The sequence below is a fragment of the Elephantulus edwardii genome, unplaced genomic scaffold (genome assembly GCF_000299155.1).
Source record: "Elephantulus edwardii isolate Elephantulus edwardi_28Jun2011 unplaced genomic scaffold, EleEdw1.0 scaffold00120, whole genome shotgun sequence".
NCBI classification, from domain to species: domain Eukaryota; kingdom Metazoa; phylum Chordata; class Mammalia; order Macroscelidea; family Macroscelididae; genus Elephantulus; species Elephantulus edwardii.
In genome coordinates, this window is record NW_006399870.1 from 4089482 (window position 1) to 4109522 (window position 20041).

Here is a 20041-nt window from a genome sequence, read left to right on the forward strand (position 1 = left end):
TTAGATCACAAATGAAGACTTGTGTCGGAAGTCACCCTGCAAAGCCAACACAAACTTATGTCATTACCATCCTCTAACAGAATGACAGCATCACCCTCTACCCATCCACTGATCCTCGTGGGGCAATGGGAAAGCAAAGTTCACAGTCCAATCTAACTGACTCCCCCATTTCTTGGGAAGGACACCTAGAGCAAAACGGAAATTCAGCAAAATAATCATTCTTAACAACAACTAGTGCTTACAAGCGAGGACTAACCACATGGATAAAGAGCACAGGGTCTGCAATATAACTTGAAAATCTTTTTCAAATGTGTAAGAGTCCTATGAAGGCCAGCTTGGTATGCGAGTATAGATACCATTTTCTTTGCTGGGCACACCTGGGTTTCCAGATGTCCTAAACTATGTTCTGTTCTTACCTCATCTGTCCTGATGATGTTAACATCAGGCTTCCCGTGGTTCTTGTAGCTATGAAAATAGAAAAATAAGTTCTGTGACCACCAAGTGTCATATTAACACCAGTGAATTCTGATTTATCCTTGTATGGGAGGCTACCTTTCTCCATCCAGTTTGTTGTTGATGAAGTAACCACGTCTGTATGCACAGCAGATACCCACTGTTATCAGGGCCAGGACTGCAAGGACAACCAAGACACCCCCAATAATTCCACCGATGTTCAGATCATCTGAAGAAAAGTAGATTTCATAGAAGAGATTATATAACACACTGACACCACTGTCCTGAATCTGTCCTCTGTACTCCACCCCTCAACCCCATGACTCTCATGACTATCCCATCCAAGAGGACAGATAGAGAGTACTTTAGGTCTCTAGCCAGCACACAGGACATAACACCTGATTTCACTGTAGAAAATACTGAGACTATGGTTCAATAAAAGTTAAGGGCAGCACAAGGTTGATCATATCTGACCTTTACAAACTCCACCAAGGGGAGCTGTCCCTGTTAACAGTATCAGCAACACAAGACCAATTCCCAAGAGGTCAGACATGTCTGCCATGCTCCTGCACCTTTTTCTCCTCATCCCAACAACAATCTTTACTGGGTCCAAAATCTAATATGCTCATAGATCATATGAAACCCTTATTGTTGTTGTTATGTGCCATCGAGTCACTTGCAACTCATAGCTACCCTATATACAAGAGCCCTAAATGTCATTCTATCCTGTGCTAACCTCGCCATCTCAAACACACGCATTGCCACCTCTCACAGAATTGATCCATCTCATCAAAGGTCTTCCTCGCCTGCGGCGTCCCTCCACTCTCCCAAACATGATAGCCCTCTCCAAGGACCGCCCCTCCTTGCAACATGCCCAAAGTATGTCAGACGAAGCTTCAGAATCCTTGACTCCAAGGAGCATTCTGGCTTCACTCTCTCAAGGAAAAACCTGTTTGTTCTCTTAGCAGTCCATGGTATATTCAACTCTTCTCCAGCACCACATCTTAAAGGCATCAGTTCTCTTTCTACCATCCCTATTGGCTGTCCAGCCCTCTGATGCATAGCACGTAGTTGCAAAGCCTATAGCCTGGATCAGGTGCACCTTAGTCTCCAGCCTGACGTCATTGCTCTTCAGTACACTTGAGAGGTCCCTCACAGCTGACTTTCCCAATGCTATTCATCTCCAGATTTCCTGGCTGTTACCAAGAGTGTTCCAAGTAAACTAAAACTGTTAACTATCTCAATCTCTTCACCATCCATATTGATGCTGCCAATTGGCCCAGTGGTGAGAATCTTTGTTATCTTGATGTTGAGCTTCAATCCATATTGAAAACTGCAGTCCTTGACCTTCTGCAGCAAGCGCTTCAGGTCCTCCTCAGTTTTCAGCAATCAGGGTTGTGCCATCTGCATAAAGTAGGTTGCTGATGATGATTCTTCCACCAATCCTGATGCCACATTCCTCCTCGTACAGCCCAGCGTCTTGGATGATCTGTTCTGCATACAGATTGAAAAGGTATGGAGACAAAATACATCCCTGATGGACCCCTTTCTTGATTTTTAACCATCCAGTGTCTCCCTGCTCTGTTCTGACGACTGTCTCTTGGTCCAAGTATAGGTTTTGTATTAGCACAATCAAATGTTCTGGGATTCCCATTCTTCTCAGAGTCTGCCATAGCTTATTGTGATCCACACAGTCAAAAGCCTTTGCATAGTCAATGAAACACAGATAAGACATTCTTCTGGTATTATCTACTTTCTGCCAAGATCCATCTAACATTGCTATCATATCCCTAGTACCACGACCTCTTCTAAATCCAGTCTATACATCTGGCAGTTCTCTGTTGACATAGTATTCCAAACGTTTTTGGATAATTTTCAGCAGAATCTTGCTGGCATGTGATATCAATGATATTGTTTGATAATTTCCACACTCTGTTGGGTCACCTTTCTTTGGAATAGAAACAAATTATCAATCTCTTCCAGTCAGCTGGCCAGCTGGCTGTCCTCCAGATTTCCTGGCACAACTTAGCACATCCAGGGTAGCGTCTGTTCGTTAAAATAAATCAATTGGTATACTGTCAACTCCTGGAGCCTTGTTTTTTGCCAATTCCTTCATAGCAACTTGAACTTCCTCCTTCATCACCATAGGCTCTTGCTCATATGTTATTTCATGAAATTCCTCCATGTCAGCCAATTCCTTCTGATACAGTGACTCCTGTGTACTCCTTCCATCTTCTTTTGATACTTCCTGGATCATTTAACATTCTACCAAAACTATCTTTAAGTACTGCCACCCGTGGCTTAAATTTGTTTTTCAACTTCTTTAGCTTAGGAAACGCTGAGCGAGTCCGGCCCTTTTGATTTTCTGACTCCAGCTCTCTGCACATTTCATTATAGTATCTTGCTTTGTTGTCGCGAGCTGCCTTTTAAAATTTTCTGTTCAGCTCTTTGATTTCTTCCTTTAGCTTTGGCTTCTCGGCGTTCTAATGCAATACTCAGAGTCTCATCTGACATCCATCTTGGTCTTTTCTTCTTCTTCAGCCTTTGTAATGACCCTGACTTCTCAGCAGGAACTATGCGAGCAAGAAGACAATGAGCTAGCATACACAGAAGTATAAAAACAACTGCTAGCTGAGAATCCTGTATCCACCAAATATGAAATAGAAATTAGGTCATTTACAGAAAAGCAGGGACTTTAGGAATTTGTGAAAACAAGACCAACTCTTCAAGAAATTCCAAGAGAAGTCCTTCAAACAGAGACTGCAAAGGAAACTGGACAGACCAAAGCAACAGCCAGACAGAGGAAGGAAAACAGAAAAACAACAACGAAAAAACCAGGCCTGTCAATAGTCAAAATAATGTGAATGGCTTAAACGCACAGATTAAGGAAAACAGTAGTAGAATCGCTATGAAAACAAAGCCCATCAATATGCTGCCTAACAGACACAAAGCCCCAAGGAGAAAGATAGACTGAAAATCAAAAGGTGTAAAACAATATACCAAGCAAATGGCATCCCTAAGAAAGCTGGAGTGGAAACACTAATCTCATAAAATAGACTTCAGGATGAAAACTACCATAAAAGATAACAAAGGGCATAATATAATGAATAAAGACACAATAGATCAAGACATAACCTTTGTAAATATCTACACACCAAATCACAGATCTATAAAATACGTAAAACAACAGTTAACAGAATTGAAGAAATAGCACCACAACAGTAGCAGGAGACTTTAACACATCACCTCTGACCAAATGACAGGTCAACTCTAAGGAGATGCAGAAGAACTAAACTATATGATCAGCCAACTGGACATTGTACACATTATTTAGGGTACTTCACCAAACTAAAATTCAATTTACATTCTTCTCAAGTGCACATGGTACATCCTTCATAACTGGCATATATATTAGCACAAAACAAGCTTCAATAAATAAAACAATGAAATAAAGTATCTTTCCAGAACATAATGCCATTAAACTAGAAATTAACAGGAGGATAAAAAGTAAAAACACCACACACGCGGAAGCTAAGTAACACCCTGCTGAACACTACTTGGTTATAGAAGAACCAAAAAGTGAAATAAAAAGTTCCTCAAAATGAATGAAAATAGAACATATCAAAACCTCTGGGATACAGCTAGGGCAATTCTCAGGGGACAGTTCATAGCAATAAGTAAACATAAAAAGAATAAAGGAACAAAATAACACCTACAGCAAAAAGAACAAGCTAATCTCACAGAATCTAGAAGAAAGGATAACTTCCTTTCTAAGGAAAAAGGCTAAAATTAGTGGGACAGAAAACAAACAATTGAAGACCAGGAGCTGATTCTTCTGAAAGATCAATATAAAAGACAAACCACTGGCAAATTTAAGAAAAGAAAGAGAAGATACAAATAACTCAAATATGAAATTGAAGAGGTAATATCACAATATAACAAGATTAAAATGTTACTAATGAAATATAGAAGGCCCTACTCTGAGAAATTTGAAAACCTAGAAGAAATGGACAAATTCCTAGGAATTCACACCCTACCTAAATTCACAGAAGTAGAACACCTGAAAGACCCATCATCAAAGAAGAAATTAGGTGACTATGCATATGCAAAGGTATCTGACTGCGTGGATCACAACAAACTATAGCTATCTTTAAGAATGGGAATCCCAGAACATTTGAGTGTACTCATGCAAAACCAGGAGGCAGTCAAGGAAACACTGCATTCAAAATCAGGAAAGGAGTTTGTCAGGGATGTGCCCCATCTCCATACCATTTCAAACTGTATGCAGAAAATATCATCCAGGAGACAGGATTTTAGGAGGAATGTGGACTGAAGAAAGACTCATCAACAATCTGCATTATGCAGATGAAACAGCCTTGCTTGTTGGAACTGAGGAGGATCTGAAGCTGTAGAGGGACAAAGACTGTAGTCTGCAATATGGACTGAAGCTCAACATCAAGTTGGCAGCATGATAAATGGAGAAGAGACAGATTGTTAACAATTTCAGATTGTTCAGTTCCACACCACAATCAACACTAATAACACAGACAGGAAATCAAAAGGCAAAATGCATTCGGTAAATCTGTCAGGAACTTCTCCAGTGTGCTCAAGAGCAAGGATGTAAGTCTAGAGACCAGGGTGAGCCTAATCCAGGTCACAGTCTTCTCAACTGCTTAGTACGCATTAGAAAGCTGGACAATGATCATGGATGACAGAAGGAAAATTAATGCCTTTGAGTTGTGGTGCTAGAGAAGAGTCTTGAACATACACTGCAAACAGAACTAATAGGTCTGCCCTAAAGAGGATGAAACCAAGATGCTACTTAGAAACAAGGATTTTCAAGTTCTGGCTGATATACTTTAGGCATACAGCCAGAAGAGACCAGTCTTTGAAAAAGGATATCATGCTTAGAAGGGTCAAGGGACAGTGCAAGAGAGGAAGTCCCTGGATGAGATGGATTGACATAAGTGGGGTAATGAGGGTAGGTGTGTCAGAGATAGTAATATTTGCTCAAGATAGAGCAGGGTTCAGAGCTGTTGTGGTATGAGATGTGGTCAACTCGATGGGATATAACAACAACAACAGACTCTCTGATAAAAAATTCTGGCTCACAGATGAATTCTACGAGAAATTCAATTATCACCAATTCTACTTAAATTATTAAGGAAAAAGAAAGAATATTCCCAGAGTCATTCCATCAGGCAGGCATAACCCTAATAACAAAAGCAGACAAAGACATCACCAAAAAAAGAAAATTATAGACCATTATCTCTAATGCATACAAGTGCAACATCCTCAACAAAATCCTACCCAATTGAATCCAACAGCACATCAGAAAAATAATTTATCATGACCAAGTGAGATTCATAACAGGTATAAGGATGGTTCAGCATAAGAGGAGTATTAATGTAATTTATCATATTAACAAAGCAAAGAACAAGAACTACACAATCCTATCAGGTGATACAGTAAAAGTCAATGAGAAAATCTAACATCCATTCCAGATTAAAACAACAAAATAGGAACAGAAGGGAATTTCCTCAACATATTGAAAAGTGTAAGTAGAAAATCACGAGCCAACATCATTCTCCATAGAGAAAGACTAAAGGCATTTCCTTGTGAACAGGGACCAGATAAGAATGCTCAATATTACCACTCCTTTTCAACAATGTATAGGAAACACCTGCTAGGGCAATAAGAAGAAATAAGAGGTGTCCAAATTGGCAAAAGGGTGGTAAAACTGTCACTATATGCACACAAAATAAAGAGCGTGCACATGAAAAACCAAAGACTTAATAAAAACTTGTCAGAACTGGTAGACTAGTAGTGTCAAGAAACTAGATCAGTATACAAAAATCAATAGGATTTCTCAACAGCAACAAAGCATCGAAAAGGACAGTAATCAACCATGAAATATCTGGAAAGAAACCTAACTGGAAAACACAAAAGACTTTTATAATGAAAACTACAAAACACACTACAACACACAATAAGAAACCTAACTAAATGGAAAAATATTAGCTGTTCATAGGTAAGAACACTCAACCTTGTGAAAATGACAATCCACCAAAAGTAAGTTATATGTTCAACACAATCCCAATGCAGATATCAAACTCATTCTTTAAAGGAGATAAAAAAAGGAAAATGGCAGGTTTATTTGGAAAGAGATCCTGAGTAAGCAAAGTTCTTTTTTGGGGGGAAAAAAGAAGTAGGATGCATAGTACTCCCTAATCTCAAACCTACTACACAGAGTAATAACCAAAACAGCATGGTATTGGGTAAGAAAACCCATCAGATGGGGAAATGAAAGCCTCTTCAACAAATGGTGCTGGCAAAACAGGACATCTACCTGCAGAAAATTTAAACAGGATCCACTCAATACACAAGTATCAACCCAAACTGTATCAGAGACCCAACACTATAAGGATCATAAGAAAACAAAATAGAAACTCAGAAACAAAACTTAGAAGTCCAAGCCTATGGCGTTAAAAAGGCTTGCAAATATAGCCAGAAATGCACAAACAGGACAGGAGGAAATTGACAAATGGGACTTTTTAAAAATCAAGCCCTTTTGTGTGAATAAAAAAGTTTTTTCCAGTAATTTTGGTGAAAAGAAAGCCTATGAACTGAGGAAAAATATGTGGCAGTTTCAGACAGGAGTTCATAACTAACGTTTATAGAATACTACAGAGCCTCCACCACAAGAAAAAGCAGACAACCCAGTAACAAAATGCACAAAAGACTCTTCAAAAGGAAGACATCTGATGGCCAACAGACACATTAAGAAATGTTCAAAATCGCTGACAAGCAAGAGAGATGCAAATCAACAAAACAATGAGATAGATACCTTTTCATCCCAGAAATAGTAGCAAAGTCTAACAGGACAGCAAGCAATAAATGTTGGAGAGGATGTGAAGTACTCTCATGTACTCCTGGTGGAATTATAAACTGGTACAACTGCTATGGAAGGCAGTCTGACATTTCCTTGAAAAAGCTAAACACAAAGGGAGCTCTGGTGGCCTAGTGGCAAGAAGCTGTGTTGCAATCCTCAAGGCACATGGTTTGAGTCCACCAGATGCTCCACTGGAGAAGGAGAGGCAACCTCCTGTGCCCAATCAGATTCAACGGTACACAAAAAGAAAAGAAAAAAGGGGAGGAGGAACCCAAAAATTGAAATCCCACAGGACTCACCTAATCCACTGTTAAGAATATACCCTAAGGAAATTAGAACTGAGATAGAGACAGAGATATGTACACCTATGTTCGTATCAGTGTTATTCACAGTAGAAGAAAATGGAAACAGCCTAAATGCCCATCAACAAAACAACTGAAAAATTGTGATACATTCATACAATGGAATACTATACAACACTAAGGAAAAACAATTTTGTAAAATACTTTTGTAAAAACTTGGGAGAGGCTAGAGAGCATTATACTGAGCAAACTAACTCAGTTTCATAAGGACAAATACTGCATAAGACTATTATTGTGAAAACAGAAGGAAAACGGAACAAGATGTATAAATGTTCAAAAGGGGAAGGGAAAAGGAGACAGAAAAAAGAAAAGGGAGAAATCACTAGGATAGTAGAGGTTAGTGGGTGGATGGGGGGGTGAAAGCATAGGGAAAAAAGTGATCTGAAAAGATGAGGTGATAATAGACATAGATCAACAGTAATTAATTACATAAAATAAAATGTATATGAATGTATAATATAAAATGTACATGAATGAGACATAATGTAAATGAGAGATTGCATAAATCACTAATGTGCATGCAAGAAACACCTATATGAATGATTGTATGTCAGCTAATAAAAATTATATTAAAAATTATAGTATTGAAAATTATATATAAAAAAAAGAGAAAACCACAATCAACACTAACTCAGCAACTCTGGCACTTAAAGAAGCAAGCAAAGCCTACAGTCTCCACAAGAAAGGAAATAATAAAGACAGGAGCAGAAATACACAGGAAAACAACAGACTTAACAAGACTGGAAGGAATAGTAAAATTGTTAAAAGGATCAATAAAATCAATAAGCCCCTGGCAAGTCAAAGAGGAAAAAGCAAGGATACAAAAAGCACAACAGAGTAAATCTGAATTAAAAAGTAGAAATAAAATACTATAAAGATATATACTCCAAAAATTTGAAAAACAAGAGGAAATAAAATTTTTTTGTAGAAACTCAATGCCTACCTAAACTAAACAAGAAGTAAAAAAATCGAACAGTACCAACATAAATGTAAAAGTTCATAAAAACATGGGGTGAGACCTCCAACTTCTGAAGTTTGGGATTAAATAATTGGAGTGGGTTCATCGATAGGTCTGGCAAGACAATGGGGCAACCTGAGGACCCCTGCAGTGACTGCTTTCCAAAGATTCCAGCTAGAGGAAGGGTGGGAGGGCAGAGATGCAGGGCTGATGATGCTAGATGCCTGACAACCAGAGGGCTGCTGCTCTAGGACTCTGATTCTTCCTGGTGAGTGTGAAGTAGAAAGGTTTCCAGGGAGCAGGACTTCTAAACCACAAAGATGGCTGGGAGGCTGTGGTGCAAAGCCACTTTTGCTGGCTACAAAGGAGGTCTCCAGAACCAGGAGCACAAGCTCTCAAAACTGCTCAAGATTAAATGAAATTCTATTTAGGCAAGAGATGTGCTTATGTTTACAAATAAAAAAAATAATACAGTGACTCCTGGTGGCAAACCTAACAAAACCAGAGTAATCTGGAGGAAAATAACTTGTGCCCACAGAAACAATGGTATGGTTTGGGCCAAGTTTAAGAGCAACCTTCCTGTTCAGGCCGTTGGACACAGAATCTATGTAATGCTGTAATCCCTCAAGGATTTAAACTTATTGAAAAGCAAATAAAATTATGGTTTTGTTAAAGGGGAAAAAAAGTTCATAAAAACACTGTCAAACAAAACAAAGGTCTGGGTAAAACAACCTCTCTGGTAAATTCTTCCAAACATTCAGAGAAAGGATGACCAATTCTACTCAAATTCACAATAAGAAAAAGATGGATATACTCCCAAATTCACTCCATGGAACAAACATAATACTGTAAGACAAAGATAATACAAAATCAGAAAATTACAGACCAATTTACTTAGGAACAGAGATGGAAAATTATCAAGAAAAATTATCATCCAACTGAATTCAACCTATCAAAAAATTATAAAAGATGATTAAGTAGGATTCATATCACGTAAGCAAGGGTGGTCCAACAATAGAAAAATAATTTAATCCATATAATAAAACAAAGGAAAAAGAATCCTATGATCTTATCAATGGATACAGAAAAGACATTTGGAAAAATTCAATACTATTTCCATAAAAGTTCTCAGCAAAAACAAACAGAAAATAATTTCTTTACCATAAAATTAAAGGCATATAATAGACAATGTTATGCTCAACAGGGAGAGATCAAAGGCATTCACTTTATGATAGGGATCAGACAAAGTAGCCCTTTACCATCAGGCTTATTTCAATAAATACTGGAAGTCCTATCCAGAGCAGTAAGGCAAAAAAAAAAAAAAAAAAAAAGACATAAAAAAGCATCCAAATTGGATGTAAAACTGTCAACAACTTCATCTTACTTGGATCTACTATCAATAACCTTGCTACCAAGAGTCAGAAGACCAGGAGACATACTGCACTGGGAAATTTTTGTAGTCAGGGACACCTCTCCAAAATATTGAGGATTAATGATCTCAGTTTGAGGACTAAGGTCTGCCTTCGTCAGGCCACATTTTTTTCAGTCATTTGCTATGCGTCTGAAAGCTAAACAATGATTAAGATGACAGAATAAGAATTGATGCCTTTGTTCAGCTTTTTGAGGAAGCACCAAACTGCCTTCCAGAATGGTTGCACCATTTTACAATTCCACCAACAATGTATAAGAGTTCCTTTCTTGCCACATCCTCTCCAACATATATTACTTGCTGCCCTGTTAAACTTTGCCAGTCTTCCTGGAGTGAGATGGTATCTCATGGTGGTTTTGATTTGCATCTCTCTTATTGCCAGCGATTTGGAGCATTTCTTCATGTGTCTGTTTGCCACTCAAATATCTTCCTCTATGAAAATTGTATCCATGTCTTTTGTCCATTCTGTAATTGGGTTATCAGTCTTTTTCTGAACATAGAAATTCCATATGACCCAGCTATTCCACTACTTGGAATAGACCCTGAGAATATGAGAACTGAAGCACATACTGATATCTGTACACCAACGTTCATAGCTGCATTATTCACCATCGCAAGAACATGGACACAGCCCAAATGTCCAACCATAAACGAATGGATTGAGAAAGTATGGTACACTCACACAATGGAATACTATGCAGCATGCAGGAACAACAACGTTGTAAATTATTACCTAACTTGGGAGGGACTGGAGAGCATTATGCTGCGTGAACTCACTCAGTCCCACAAGGATAAATATTGTATAAGACCGTTATTCTAGAATGAGTAAAGGATCCAGGAGGAGTGGGAGAGGCTGGAAGCAGAGGGATGTGGATGTGCAGAGGGAAGAGGGGATTCATCACTGGATTGTGCAATTTGATGGGGGCAGGGGGGAGGAAAATTTAAAGAATTTGTTCAAATCTGTATTTGAATTTTGTAAATAAGCTAGTTGTTTGTTGTTGTTAGGTACCACTGAGTCATAGATGACTCATAGCGACCCTATGAACGAAAGGCCTGAGCACTGTTCATAAAGTTTATGGAAGCAAACCATTTTGGAAGTGGATGCCACTCCTGCTTCCAGGCTTGTTTTAATCGGGAAGCTCCAGCAAACACTGTCCACCATGGGCAACCATTACCACATTTGGCACTTCAGTGTCACAGTGTTCAGCATCACAGCAATCACAAGTTACCTCTGTGCACAGATCAGTGGTATACCACCTAGAATGAACTAGTAGAAAAATAAAAAATAAATAAATAAACACAATAAATTAAAAACAAATGAAGAACTGATGCCTTTGAAGTGTGGTGTTGGATTAACAGTATTGAATATCCCATAGACAGACAAAAGAACAAACAGGTATGTCTTGGAGAAGGTGCAGCCAGAGTGCTCCTTTGGAGGCAAAGATGATGCCCACATACTTTGGGCATGTTGCTAGGAAAATTTATTCCTTGGAGAGGTTCATCAGGTTCATCATACTTAAGAAAGTGGAGGAGCAGCAAAGAAGAGAAAGACCCTCAACTAGATAGGCTGGCATGGTGACTGCTGCAGTGGGCTTGAGTGTGCCAGAGTTTGTGAGGATGGCATAGGATAGGATAGTATTTAGACAGGTTATTCATAGGGTCACTCTGTGAGTTGTACCTGACTCAACAGCACCTAACGAGCTGACTCTCCAGGGGCTTTTTGGGATGCTGTAAGTGGCACAGGAGGAGACTGCCCATCTTTCTTCCATCCAGTGGCTGGTAGATTCAGACTGCTAGAGAAGCACTGCCTTTAAGTTAGCTGGGCAGCTCTACAGGAATTGTGCCACTGGAGTGCTGTATTTAACTGATTCATTTAGTAAATGGCACGAAACAAGATCAACATAAAACCAGCTGGATTCCTCTACAGTAACAAAGAGAATCCTGGAAAGAAAGTAAGGAATACAATGCCATTTACAGTAGCCACCAAAAAGATATAATGTCCATAAGTAAATCTAACCAGAGACGCAAAACAGCTATACAAAGAAAAATAAAAAACACAATGACATGAAATCAAGAGAGCTACGTAAATGGAAGAACATACCATATTCATGGATTGGAAGCCTTAGCATAGTAAAAATGTCAATTCTACCAAAAGTTAACTATACATATAATTTAAGGCCAATTTAGATCTTGGCATCACCCTTCAAAAATCTGGAAAAAATAATCAATTTTATATAGAAAGGAAGAAAACCCTATAAGCCATTTTTATTGGTAGCATAAACGAAGTGTGCACAATCAGCAATATTGTTATGTGCCGCTGAGTTAGAACTCATAGCTGACTCTCCAGTGGGTAGTCAGAGACTTCAAACTGTACAAGAAGAGAATGCCAATTTTTCTCCCATGGAGCAGCTGAGGGCTTGAACTGCATGCCTTTGTATTGGCTGCACAACACCTTACCATTAGGCCATGAGAGGTTCTTAAATGTTTGGTGTCCCCTAAATATGTATTTAAAGTCTAAACCACTAAACGTATAGATGTAATCCCATTTGAAAATGGGATTTTCGTTTTATTATGTTAATGTGACCATGTCAGTATATGCTATCTTAAACCAATCAACTTTTAGATATTAAAAAAGCAGATTAGGCAAGTTGCTGCTGTATGTTGGTGACCCTCCAGCAGGTTTTCAGAAGCAGTAAATCGCACAGGAGAAGACTGCCCATCCTTTTCTAGCAGAGTGACTGGCAGACTCAAACTGTATGCTTTTGGGATTGCAACACAGGTTCTTAGGACTTACATCACCAAGACCTCCCTAGATTAGGCAGAGAGATTCAAAACACAAAACTCAAAATTTACTGGCCCTGAGTTGGAATTAACTCTTAGCTGACCCTCCACTGGGTTTCTGAAGTTGTAAATCACATAGAAGGAAATGCCCATCCTTTTCCTATGTAGCAAGTGGTGAATTCAACCCTGCAGAGAGGTTGGGCCTTTGGATTTGCAGCAAGAAAGCACCAGAGGGAAAGTTACAAATCACATGAAGATCATAACACATGAAGATCCCCAGGGAGCTAAGAAAAAGAAGCTGCAAAACAACAAGGAGCTTTCTTTCCCAAGGGAAAAGAGAGACACACCACCATCCCCTGGAGTCAGAGTCCTGAACTGGGACTTGGAGCTTCCTAAACAGCAGGAATCTGTGTCTGTTAAAACTACCCAACAGAGACAAGCTAACTGTGGGGGAGCTGTAGCGGCACAGTTGGTAGCGAGTCATCCTGCTAATCAAAGTCATCCTGCTAATCTGCAGCAGTTCAAATTCAACTGCACAGGAGAAATGATGGGGAGTCTTCTGCTCCTCACTGTAATTTATAGCCTCTGAAAAACCGACTACAGAGTCAGCCATCAATCAGTTCTGACAGCAATATGTTCTGAGATCCTCAGATAAGAAGTTGAGAAATTGGACCATATGAAAAAGAATGTGGCATTAGGATTGGAGGAAGACTCATCAACAATCTGAGTTATAAAGATAAAATAACCTTTCTTGTTGGAAGTGAAGAGGACGTGAATCACTTTCTAAAGAAGATCAAAGTCTTCAGTATAGGTTACAACTAAACATAAAGAAAACAAAAATTCTCACAACTAGACCAATAAACCACATTATGATAAATACACAAGAGTGCAGTGGTCAAGGATTTATTTGTACTTGGACCCACAATCAACATCTAAGGAAGCAGCAGTCAGAGATCAAAGGACACAAAGCATTGGGCAAATCCTTTATAAGGACCTCTTTATTGTAACAAAGGGCAAGGATGTAAGTTTAAAGACTAAAATACATCATCTGTCTCAACCCATGCTATTTTTAATTGCTTCATATACACATTAAAGTTGGACACTGACTAATCAAATCCAAAGAAGAATGGATGCCTCTGAATTGTGGTGTTGGAAAATAATATTGACTATCTCATGGGCTGCCAAAAGAACAAACATTCTGTATAGAGAGTTACACTACAAACCCAAAGGCCCAGCCTCTCTGGAAGCTTGAATACACCACTTGCTACATAAGAGAAAGATGGATATATTCCTTCTGTGCAATTTACAGCCTCAGAAACCCAGTGGAGGGTCAGCTAGGAGCTGATTCCAACTCAGTGACAATGAATTTTAAGTTCTGTGTTAGAAAAAGTACAAATGGAGTAGTCCTTGGAAGAAAAGATATTGAGACTTTGTCTCAAATACTTTTTGGACACAGTATCAAAGAAGTTAGTACTTGGAAAAAGACAAGCTGTTTGGAAAAGTAGAGGGTCAGTGAAATTAAGAAAGACCCTCAAGGAGATGGACTGGCACAGTGACACAAATATGGTTTTAAATAAGACAAAGCCTATGAAGTGCACATGGAGTTTTGTTCTGCTACACATGGATCATTCGGGAGGCTGGACTTGTCAACAGCCTGCATTTATGCAGATGACACAGCCTTGCTTGCTGAAACTGAGGAGGACTTGGAGTGTTTGGTGCAGAAAATCAAGGACTACAGTCTTCAACATCAAAAAAGCATCATGACAGATGAGGAAAAGATTGAGGTTGTTGACAATTTCATTGTGCTCAGAAAAACAATCAACACTCTAAGCACAAGCAGTCAGGGTATCAAAAGACAAACTGCATTAAGAAAATCTGCTGTCAAGGTCCTCTCTAGAGTGCTAAAGAGCAATGATGCCAGACTAGAGACTAAGTTGTGCCTGATCCAGGCCATGGTCTTCTCAACTGCTTGCAATGAATTTGAGAGTTGGACAATGACTAAGGATGACAGAAGAAGAACTGATGCCTTTGAGTTGTAGTGCTGGAGAAGAGTCTTGACCATATCATGGACTGACAAGAAAACAAACAGATCTTTTCTAGAGAGGGCGAAACCAAGTTGCTCCTTGGTGGCAAGGATTTTGAAGCTCTGTCTCACATACTTTAGGTATGCTTCCAGGAGAGAACCCGTTCTTACAGAAAGACATCTTGCTTGGAAGGATGGCAGGACAGAGAAGGAGAGGAAGATCCTGAATGAGATGGATTGACACATGGCTATGGCAATGGGGTCAGGTATATAAGAGACAGTGAGCTTGCCTCAGGATAAGGTAGGGTTCAAAGCTATTGTTCATAGGGTCGATATGAGTTGTAAACAACTCCACAGCACAAAAAACAACAATGGAGTCACTGTGAGTCAGAGGTCACCAAACAGCACCTAACAATGATGTCACCAATAAACTAACAGTTTACCCTAAAGTGTAAAGATCATCACACTTGTGTACCATCAAGTAGCAACAGATACACAGCTGACCCTCTACTGACTGGAAATGAGAGTCTTCCATAGATAGAGGTAGGAAGTTTAAATAAATAAATATGAAACAATTAGAACAGAAACAATAAGACTACTGACATAGTGTGGGGAATGTAATCAGTATCACCATCTTTATGTATAGAAAGTGGAATAGGAGTGGGAAGCTGGAGAAAGAATGATTGAATTTTTCCCAATCAACAATTTATTCATTTAAAATATATTTTATAAGAAACATAAACACAGGTTATGTATTTCACCTGATGGTATGCATAGGAATCAGACTGATTACATCTGTGGGAAGAACCGCTGGAGAAGCTCACTATCAGCTGTGAAAACTAGGCCCGGTATTGACCACCAACTACTCATATGCAAGTTCAAACTAAACCTAAGGAAAATTAAATCAAATTATTGAGCAATATCATTAATATCACATGAACACAAGATTCTGAAGATTATCCAAAAATGACTGGAACAGCACATCAGCAGAGAACTACTAGAAGTGCAGGCTGGGTAATAAGGTGTCATGGTACTAGGGATATTGTATCTAATGTTAGGTGGATCTTGGCTGAAAGCAGAGAGTAACTAAAGGAATGTCTATCTGTGTTTCACTGATAATGCAAAGGCATTCGACTGTGTGGATCACAACAAACTGTGGCTGACACTAAGAAGAATGAGAATCCCAGAACACTTGATCGTGGTAATGCAAAACCTATACTTGTACCAGGAGGCAGTTGTCAGAACACAGCAAGGGAACACTGCATGGTTCAAAATTGGGTAGGGTATATGCTAGGGATGTGTCCTGTCTCCATACCTTTGCAATCTATATGTAGAACATATTATCCGAGAGGCTGGGCTCTATAAGGAGAAACGTGGCATCAGGTTGGAGGAAGATTCATCAACAATCTGCGTTATGCAGATGACACAACCCTGCTTGCTGAAACTAAGGAGGACCTGTAGCGCTTGCTGCAGAAGGTCAAGGACTGCAGCCTTCAACATGGATTGAGGCTCAATATCAAGAAAACAAAGATTCTCACCACTGGGCCAATTGGCAGCATCATGATAGAGGGTGAAGAGGCTGAGATTGATAACAGCTTTAGTTTGCTTGGCTCCACAATCAACACTCTTGGTACTAGTGGCCAGGAAATTAAAAGACATATTGTGATGGGAATGTCTGCTATTAGAGATCTGTCCAAAGTACTGAAGAGCAGTGGTGTCACTCTGGAGACCAAGGTGTGCCTGATACAGGCCATGGTCTTTGCAATCACTTGCTTTGCATCAGAGAGCTGGAAAACAACTAGGGATAATAGAAGGAGAATTGATGCCTTTGAGCTGTGGTGTTGGAGAAGAGTATACCATGGACTGCTAAGAGAATGAACAGGTTCATTCTAGAGAGGGTGAAGCCAGGCTGTTCCTTGGGGGCAAGGATTCTGAAGCTTTGTCTGACATACATCCTGGAAAGGGTTAAACTGGGTGGCTCCTTGGAGGCAAGGATTCTGAGGCTCTGACTAACATACTTTGGACATGTTGCAAGAAGGGACCAGTCCTTGGAGAAGGACATCATACTTGGGAAGGTGGAGAGACAGTGCAGGAGAGGAAGACCCTCTATGATGTGGATTGATTCAGTAACTGGGTAATAGGAGTAGGTGTGTTGGACACAGGACAGAACAGGTTTTAGGGTTGTTGTACATAGTGTTGCAGGTGACTGGACAGCACATAACAACAACATTCTCATCAAAATAAATTTTTACAAAAAGTCCTTGGAACAAGCAAACAAAAATAACTCACAAACTTCCATTTCTTGCTCTTCACATCTGGCTGAGCCTGCATCATTGGAAGCAATACAGTAATACTGCCCGGAATCATCCTTGTGAACAGCATTGAAAACCTGTTTCAGGAAAACAATAAGTAAGTTAGACCTGAGGCCAGCTGAGAGAGTCGGGGCAGGGAGCCCTCACTCAGTCCTGGCTGTGCAGGGCAGTGTGGCTGTCCCATCCAAAGGCACTGCCTCTGGGACTCTACAAACAGGTACTGCTGACTTCACTCAGAAAACATCTAAGAGGATAAGACAGAACAGGTGTCTGACATCCTACCTCAGAGTCCACTAAGACCAGGACATGGTACAATGTTTGTTCATTTCTTGGGCTTCCCAGTCACTGACCAGGGAAGTTTTTCTAATAGTGTCTCCTCTGGCACATGGAAAGATATAAAAGCCAACCAACATCCAGGAAGTCCCTGGGAGTTTGAGTCCACCTGGAAGTACCTTGGAAGAAAGTCCTGGTGACTTTCTTAAAGTCCTTAAGGACAATTAGCCAGTGACTATCCTCTGCAGCACACTTCTCCTCAGAAGCCCAGAGGTCATCAGGTTAGAACTGGCTCAGCTGCAATTGATTTAGTGACATCTAGGATGAGATGCTGATCTGTTATGGAGGGACTCTGATGATGACGACCTCTTCAAACTATTGTATAGCATAAACATAGACAAGTATCACCTAGTGGTATGGCTTCTTCCTACATGTAGCTGAATACGGATCAAGCGTTATCTCCTAAAAGAAATTAATGTGCAGAAAAAAGCTGACATGATAATTGTGGGGCTGCCAGCCTGTCCTGCAGCAAAGGCTTCTCTTGTCTCCTCTGTACTCCACCTTCCTACTTCCAATCACAAGAAATTATTTTGAAACAAATTCTAAGAATATTTGTCAGAATGTATGTCTAAAAGATGAAGACTTTTAACATCATCATCACAATACTATCATCATGCCTACAACACTGAACAACATTTTTATCACTAAATACAAGATACCAATTGGGGTGAGTCCAGGGGCCACAAGGATCAATTTCCTCGTTTCATAATTATTTTTACAGTTGGTCAAGATCCTAACAACACTGTTAAACATATTAAATCTTTAAATTACAAGTTTCCCTTCCTTTACTCAACCCTCTTAGAATTTATTGTTAAAGGAAGAGTTAAGTAGAGGTCTTCCTCTATTAAGCTCAACATTCGGGATTTTTAGCACCCATCCTATGTGTGGGCTTCAGAGTCTCTCCTAACACTGTTCTGTCCACAATCGACAATTCTTAACCCAACAGAGATATTTCCATCCTCACCTCTTGAAGAGATCTTACCAGAGTGCCTGTTTCAAAGTTTAAGAGAAACGAGGAATTTCGAAATCTGGGGTTGGCTCTGGAGTCTGTGGGCAGGGGCACGTCATTCCGATACCAGCTATAGTGAGGCCTGGGGGAGCCCTCACTCTCCTGGCAGTGCAGGGTAGCCGATTTACCCACAGGCACTGCCTTTGGCACTCTGCAGACAGGAGTAACTGGCTTCACTGCAGGAAAAACAGGGGTTGGTGTTTAACATTCAAGCAACATGGATCTGATTTTATCACCTCCAAAAATAAGACAGCCAAACTAAAGCTCACGCTACTGTTGTCCCGTGAGCACATCTACACTAGCTGTGACTTCATCCTCACTCCACCCCAAAATATCTTTCTCATTCCTTCCACCATCATGGGAAAGCTTTGGAGAAGACTGAAGTATATCAAAGTAACTGGTAAAGGAAGTACCTCTATGAGTAACTGGTATGAGTCCCACTTCCCTCCTCATTCTTTCTCGACTCTCAAGTTGACAGACAAGTCTTCCACAACCCAAATCACATGATACCTTTAGAGACTGCAGCTCTAGAAGGAAAGAGCTCAAAAGGAGAGCAGATCTCTTTTATTCTGCAGCTAAACCTGTGAAGCCTGGAAAGAGCAAAGACGGCTTCATTGCATACGAGTCACTTCCTACCTTGCACAGTCAAGTCAATGACAATCTCATCAATTTCCTTGCGGTCGTTTCGAGCAACCACTTCACAGCGATAAAGGGCTGCATCTCTCCGAGTAACATTCCAGATCTTCAGCGATGTTTTCCCCAGGAGTTCTGCACGACCTACCAAATCACCTGCAGAAGACAGGACAGGGCACATACACAAAATCCACTTTAAAGATGTCTTTGCACTCAAAAAGGATTCTCTATGGGCTTCTGACGTAAAAGGAAAAGAGACTGCAAGTATATTTCTATTCCTAAATAACAAAGTCATGTCTAATAGTGATCGGTAACCTGAGCACCAAATGTCATATGTAAGAGGTAGTCATGATGAGTCTCTGTTGTTGAATCCAGAAGCTTAATTACTTTTGTATAATTCTAGGAAAAACTTCCCATTAAAAAAGAATAAAAAGAAGGCAAGACACTTAATACTGCAAATGGAAACAGGTTAGCCACACAAAAAAGATTGGTGCTGGCTTCGCATGCCTACAAAGAAGACCTAACAGATAAATCTCTTAGAAACAGAGAAGAAAATGTTACTGACCTTGAATTAAACAATACTTTTTTTTTTTTTTACTAACAAGTGCGGGGTTTATTAGGGAAATAGGTTGCAGAGAGAGGAGAGGCAAAGAGGACCATATAGTGTCAATTCAAGTTTAGTTCAGCAGTCCCAAACCAGATTAAAAAGGCTCAAAGAAAATGAAAGTCCAGGTTCAGCTCAATAGCACAAATCTCTGATTTCCTCAATTAGTCCAGCAAACTTTATCTCAGAGAAGTTATAAGTCAGCTCTTCCTTCAATCATCCTGTGGCCTTTATCTCCATGGTTCCTCTGGT

General features: G+C 39.8%; 1 protein-coding gene and 1 pseudogene across 1 annotated transcript in view; one reads left to right on the forward strand and one right to left on the reverse strand.

Annotated features, from left to right (window-relative positions):
- The window catches only part of JAM3 (junctional adhesion molecule 3), a 28432-nt gene continuing 8391 nt past the window's right edge, over positions 1–20041 (reverse strand). The window contains exons 4-9 of the mRNA XM_006892854.1: positions 19189–19341; positions 18526–18728; positions 17188–17287; positions 553–682; positions 417–465; positions 1–36 (exon numbers count right to left, since the gene is read on the reverse strand). Coding sequence (XP_006892916.1) covers positions 1–36; positions 417–465; positions 553–682; positions 17188–17287; positions 18526–18728; positions 19189–19341 — 671 coding nt within the window. The remainder of the gene's footprint in view (positions 37–416; positions 466–552; positions 683–17187; positions 17288–18525; positions 18729–19188; positions 19342–20041) is intronic.
- Positions 8986–9285, forward strand: LOC102873267 (annotated as a pseudogene).